General features: G+C 43.1%; 1 protein-coding gene across 2 annotated transcripts in view; it reads right to left on the bottom strand.

Moving 5' to 3' along the window:
• IFT88 (intraflagellar transport 88) overlaps positions 1-6948 on the bottom strand; it is a 134894-nt gene that overhangs the window by 119856 nt on the left and 8090 nt on the right. Inside the window, exon 2 of one of the 2 annotated variants that reach the window (XM_011951333.1) lies at positions 3488-3583. In XM_011951333.1, the coding sequence (XP_011806723.1) occupies positions 3488-3577 (90 nt within the window). In that variant the 5' untranslated portion in view covers positions 3578-3583. Of the gene's footprint in view, positions 1-3487; positions 3586-6948 lie in introns of those variants that run through there. The other variant, XM_011951334.1, reaches the window with a different exon arrangement.

Consider the following 6948-nt stretch of genomic DNA (forward strand, 5'->3'; position numbering starts at 1 on the left):
TTTATCAGGTCGTTTAAGGACTTCTCTGTGTTGGTTATTCTAGTGAGCCATTTGTCAAATCTTTTTTCAAGGTTTTTAGTTTCTTTGCGCTGGGTTCGTAATTCCTCCTTTAACTCGGAGAAGTTTGTCTGAAGTCTTCTTCTCTCAACTCATCAAAGTCATTCTCCGTCCAGCTTTGTTCCATTGCTGGCAAGAAGCTGCGCTCCTTCGGAGGGGGAGAGGCGCTCTGATTTTTAGAATTTCCAGCTTTTCTGTACTGCTTTTCCCCCATCTTTGTGGTTTTATCTACCTTTGGTCTTTGACGATGGTGACATACAGATGGGATTTTGGTGTGGATGTCCTTTCTGTTTATTTTTCCTTCTAACAGTCAGGACCCTCAGCTGCAGGTCTGTTGGAGTTTGCTCGACGTCCACTCCAGACACTGTTTGCCTGGGTATCAGCAGCGGAGGCTGCAGAAGAGTGAATATTGCTGAACAGCAAATATTGCTGTCTGATCATTCCTCTGGAAGCTTCGTCTCAGAGGTATACCTGGCCGTGTGAGGTATGAATTGTCAGTCTGCCCCTAGTGTGGAATGTCTCCCAGTTAGGCTACTCGGGGGTCAGGGACCCACTTGAGCAGACAATCTGTCTGTTCTCAGATCTCAAACTCCATGCTGGGAAAACCACTACTCTCTTCAAAGCTGTCAGACAGGGATATTTACATCTGCAGAGGTTTCTGCTGCCTTTTGTTTGGCTATGCCCTGTCCCCAGAGGTGGAGTCTACAGAGGCAGGCCGGCTGCCTCGAGCTGCAGTGGGCTCCACCCAGTTCAAGCTTCCTGGCTGGTTTGTTTACCTCCTTAAGCCTCCGCAATGGCAGGCACCCCTCCCCAGCCTCGCTGCCACCTTGCAGTTAGATCTCAGACTGCTGTGCTAGCAATGAGGGAGGACACGTGGGCGTGGGACCCCCTGAGCCAGGCGTGGGACCCCCTGAGCCAGGCGTGGGATATAATCTCCTGGTGCGCTGTTTGCTAAGACCCTTGGTAAAGCGCAGTATTAAGGTGGGAGTGACCTGACTTTCCAGGTGTTGTGTGTCACAGTTCCCCTTGGCTAGGAAAGGGAATTCCCTTCCCCCTTGCACTTCTCGGGTGCAGCGATGCCACGCCCTGCTTCAGCTCTCACTCACTGGGCTGCACCCACTGTCCTGCACCCACCGTCCGACACGCCCCAGTGAGATGAACCCAGTACCTCCGTTGGAAATGCCAGAAATCACCTGTCTTCTGTGTTGCTCACACTGGGGGCTGGAGGCTAGAGCTCTTCCTATTCAGCCATCTTGGCGTGGGTGCCCCACGCACGTAGGAGAAACTATTTATAAACGATCCCTCTGACAAGGGATTAATAACCAGAACATGTGAGGAACTCAACTGTAGGAAAAAAATCTAATAATCTGATTTAAAAATGGGCAAAAGATCTGAATAGATATTTCTCAAAAGAAGACATACAAATGGCAAGCACGTATATGAAAAAGTGTTCAACATCATTGACCATCAGAGAAATGGAAATCAAAACTACAATGAGATGTCATCTCATTCCAGTTAAAATGGCTTTTATCCAAAAGACAGGTAATAACAAATGCTGGTGAGAATGTGGAGAAAAGGGAAACCTCATATACTATTAGTGAGAATGTAAATTAGTACAACCACTAGGGAGAACAGTTTAGAGGTTCCTCAAAAAACTAAAAATAGATCTACCATATGATCCAACAATCCCACTGCTAGGAATATACTGAAAAGAAAAGAAATCAGTATGTACCAGGCCATTCTTGCATTGCTATCAGGTTGGCACAGAAGTAATTGCAGTTTTGCAATTAAAATGGCAAAAACTGCAGTTACTTTTGCACCAAAGAATGCCTGAGATTGGGTAATTCGTAAAGAAAAAAGGTTTGATTGGCTCATGGTTCTGCAGGCTGTACAAACATGACATCAGTATCTGCTCAGTTTCTGGGGAGGCCTCAGGGAGCTTTCACTCACGACAGAAGGCTAAATGGGAGCAGTCACGTCACATGGGGTGAGAGGATGGCACCAAGAAGATAATGCTAGACCATTCATGAGAAATCCACTCTCATGATCCCATCACTTCCCACCAGGTCTCACCTCCAATGCTGGGTATTATTACAATTCAACATAAGATGTGGGTGGGGATAAATATACAAATTACATCATAGCATATCGAAGAGATATCTGCACTCCCATGTTTGCTGCAGCAGTATTCACAACAGCCAAGATTTGGAAGCAACCTACATGTCTGTCAACAGACAAATGGATAAAGAAAATGTACATATATCAATGGAAAACTAGCCATAAAAAAGAATTGAGGCCAGGCGCGGTGGCTCAAGCCTGTAATCCCAGCACTTTGGGAGGCCGAGACAGGCGGATCACGAGGTCAGGAGATCGAGACCACCCTGGCTAACACGGTGAAACCCCGTCTCTACTAAAAAAATACAAAAAACTAGCCGGGCGAGGTGGCGGGCGCCTGTAGTCCCAGCTACTCGGGAGGCTGAGGCAGAAGAATGGCGTGAACCCGGGAGGCGGAGCTTGCAGTGAGCTGAGATCCGGCCACTGCACTCCAGCCAGGGCCACAGAGCAAGACTCTGTCTCAAAAAAAAAAAAAAAAGAATTGAGATCCTGTTATTTGCAACAATGTGGATGGAACTGGAGGCCATTCTATTAAGTGAAATAAGCCTGGCACAGAAAGACAAACATCGCATGTTTTCACTTATTTCTGGGATCTAAAAATTAAAACAACTGAACTCAAGGAGATAGAGAATAGAAGGATGATTACCAGAGGCTGGGAAGGGTAGTGGCAGGGGAAAGGGGTGGGAATGGTTGATAGGTACAAAAAAAAAAAAAATAGAAAGAATGCATAAGATCTAGTATTTGATAGCAAAATGGGGTGACTATAGTCAATAATTTAATTACACATTTAAAAATAACTAAAAGAATATAATCAAATGGTTTGAAACACAAAGGATAAATGCTTGATGTAACAGAAACCCTATTTACCCTTATGTGATTATTACACACTGTATGCCTGTATCAAAATATCCCATATTCCCCATAAATATATGCACCTACTATGTACTCACAAAAATTAAAAAATAAACAAACAAGCAAAAAAGGCATTTCAACTTTAGAATTTTTTTAAAACCCTAATTTTAAATACCTTCAGGTGACCTAAGTCTTTTACACATTTGGACAGCTAGTACTGAAGAATACAAGTATATATAATTCATCTTAATTCATTTTTGTAACCTGTCTCATGATCTTTCCTTCTGCTGCAATTATTATTTTTGGTGGAAGTCAGTAGAATCTCCTGTAATAGCACTTTTCTAGGTTTTTTAATCAGCTTATTTAATCTAAAGCATAATAAAGTAGAACTCTCAAATCCACAGTCTTCATAAACCAGCTGTTTAACCAAGACCAATGTAAAAAAACAACTTGCTTTTGTTACCTCGATATCATAGATTGGATTGTAGTCATTATAGCCGGAATAAAGATCATCTTCATCTGTCTCTGGAGCCAGGTGCACATTTTGCATCATTTATACCTAGGAAAAATTGGCAGTGTAAATATGTTCTTGGTATAAGAAATATATATATTTTTTGAGATATGTCTTGCTCTGTTGCCCAGGCTGGAATGCAGTAGCACAATCACGGCTCACTATAGCCGTGACCTCTCTGGCACAAGTGATCCTCCCACCTCAGCCTCCCTGGTACTACAGGCTTGTGCCACCCCACCCAACTAAGTTTGAAATTTTTTGTAGGCCGGGCGCGGTGGCTCAAGCCTGTAATCCCAGCACTTTGGGAGGCCGAGATGGGTGGATCACGAGGTCAGGAGATCGAGACCATCCTGGCGAACAAGGTGAAACCCCGTCTCTACTAAAAAATACAAAAAACTAGCCGGGCGAGGTGGCGGGCGCCTGTAGTCCCAGCTACTCCGGAGTCTGAGACAGGAGAATGGCATAAACCCGGGAGGCGGAGCCTGCAGAGAGCTGAGAACCGGCCACCGCACTCCAGCCCGGGCGACAGAGCGAGACTCCGTCTCAAAAAAAAAAAAAAAAAGAAATTTTTTGTAAAGATGGGATCTCCCTATGTTGCTCAGGCTGGACTCAATCTCCTGAGCTCAAGTCATCCTCTCACTTTGGCCTCCCAAAATGCTGGGATTATTACCAGCATGAGCCACCATGCCAGGCCAGAAATAATTCTTAATTCCAATAAAGTATAACTATTTAATAACATTTTTGGTCAAATTTATCTGTATATATTTTCAAGGTTTCAATTTTTTTCACATCAAATTCCCAAAACTAGATGTCAAAACATTAAGTTATTGCCCTCATTTCACATTGATTTCACAACCACGACACTGAAAGAACAGTGACAGGCAATAGAGGGGGGTACAAGTGATTGTCCTGATTTTCATGGAGCTTAGTATCAAGTGCAGAAGAAAGGTATGCAATAGTCAATTAAAATGCAAGGCAGAAACCACCACATACACATCAGAATGTGTAAAATTAAAAAGACCAACAACGCATTATGTCAGCAAAGATGTGGAGCAACCAGAGTCCTCACACACTGCTGATGGGAGTATAAAATGATACACTTTGGAAGAAAAGTCTTGCAGTTTCATAAAATTAACATGTACCTTTTATGACCCAGCAATTCCACTCAAAAATTTTTACTCAAGAGAAATGAAAACATATGTCTACAAAAAGATTTGTATAAGAATGTTCATAGCAGCTGTCGACCTAAAGAAAGGAATTGAGGCATAAAATATAATTCTAAAAAGTTTACTTGAGCCAAAATGAGGATGGCTGCCTGCCCAGAAGATTCAGACTTCATAACCCTGAGCAGGCGCTCCCTTTGGCCTTTGTTTCAAGCAGATCTTTAAAGGTAAAAAAGTGGGGCAGGGAGTGGGCTGACACAAAGCTGTCTGTCAGAAATTCTCACTGGTTTATGAAAATAATGTTGATTAGTGATTGGCTACATTGTATGGGTCATAGTATCCAGACGGTGATGTTGTTAGATTAATTTACAGCTACTTGTGGCAATAGCAAGCAAGTTTCAAGATATGATTACTTAGCCCAAGAAGGTAAAGGAGATGTGACTGCTGTTTCACTCCCACGCCTCTCTGGACCTGGTAATTTAGAGGAGACTCTCATTCTTCAAATTAAACCTTTCTTTTCTTTGTCACAGCTTTATTCATAATACCGAAAAATAAGAAACAAACCAGACACCCATCAGTAAAATGGACAAGCAAAATGTGGCATACTTACACAATGAAGTACTATCTAGCAATAAAAAAGAATCCCAATTATGCTGAGTGAAAGAAGCCTTACGTAAAGCAGCACATTATGCACTGTTTTCTTTATACAAAGTTCTCAAACAGACAAAACTAATTTACAGCAGAAAACCATCAGAATTGAGGTCGCTTCTTAGGGATGGGGGGTAGGGAATGAATGGAAAAGGATACGAGAGAATTTTCTGGAGTGATGATACATGTTCTATATCTTGGCAGGGCTTTGAGTCACACAAGTGTATGCATTTGTGAAAACTCAGCAAATGTACACTGAGATTTCTGCTTTGTAAATTTTATCTCAAAAGAACTATAAACAAATATTGAACTGTATAATTGATATGCATGCTGGTATTTCAGGGAATGTGTAATAGCTGTAATTTAGCTTAAAATACACAAAATAAGATGGCTTCGGCCGGGCGCTGTGGCTCATGCCTGTAATTCCAACACTTTGGAAGGCCAAGACAGGTGGATAACTTGAGGTCAGGAGTTTGAGACCAGCTTGGTCAACATGGTGAAACCATGTCGCCACTAAAAATACAAAAACTAGCAGGGCATGGTGGTGCACACCTGTAATTCAAGCTACTCGGGAGGCTGAGGCATGAGAATCGCTTGAACCCAGGAGGCAGAGGTTGCAGTGAGCTGAGATCATGCCACTGCACTCCAACCTGGTTGACAGTGAGACTCTGTCTCTCTAAAAAAAAGATGGCTTGATAGATGGATTGAGAGAGAGGTAAATTGATAAGTACATGATAAAGCAATTATAGAAAAAGGTTAATGGTGGAATCTAGGTAGCAGGAGTAACACTCACCATAAAATTCTTTAAACCTTGCTGCATGTTTGAAAATTTTCGTAACGAAATGTTGAGGGAAAAAACGCAAGACAGAAAAAAAGGTATCAAAGCAAAGTGAAACAGAAGAGTAAAAGCTGATCATACAAATTGAGTCATTCTTCTCATACCCAACTAAAACAGAGTCAAGAGTCAGGAAGCTGGGGTGTGTTGGTGGGGAGGCACTCAGGACACACAACATTGCTTAAAGAGTGGAGTTCTCTGCAAGTCTGGCTGCTGAAACTGGCTGCTATAACCTGAGGCCAATTTTACTTATAGCTGCTGAGATAACTTGCTGCAAACATAGGACTAATTCTGGCCACCACAGCTACCCACCAATGAGAACTTGCCAGCTTCCCAGAACCTCACTAGCTTCAGTGAACTTTCTCAAAGAGCACTACATAACATTTCTCCTTTTCATAAAAAACTTTCTCTTTGTTCTTTGGGCATACCAAAGACCACCTGGTCCTCAAACTGCAGTTCTTTCTTCCCAAATAAAAATGTAAAATTTCGGCTGGGTGCAGTGGCTCATGCCTGTAATCCCAGCACTTTGGGAGGCTGAGGTGGGCAGATCACGAGGTCAGGAGATCGAGACCATCCTGGCTAACCCAGTGAAACCCCGTCTCTACTAAAAAATACAAAAAATTAGCCAGGCGTGGTGGCGGCCGCCTGTAGTCCCAGCTGCTTGGGAGGGTGAGGCAGGAGAATGGCGTGAACCGGGAGGCAGAGCTTACAGTGAGCGAAGATCGTGCCACCGCACTCCAGCCTGGGCAAAGAGCGAGACTCCGTCT

Source organism: Colobus angolensis, unplaced genomic scaffold (assembly GCF_000951035.1).
Source record: "Colobus angolensis palliatus isolate OR3802 unplaced genomic scaffold, Cang.pa_1.0 Scaffold318, whole genome shotgun sequence".
NCBI lineage: Eukaryota > Metazoa > Chordata > Mammalia > Primates > Cercopithecidae > Colobus > Colobus angolensis.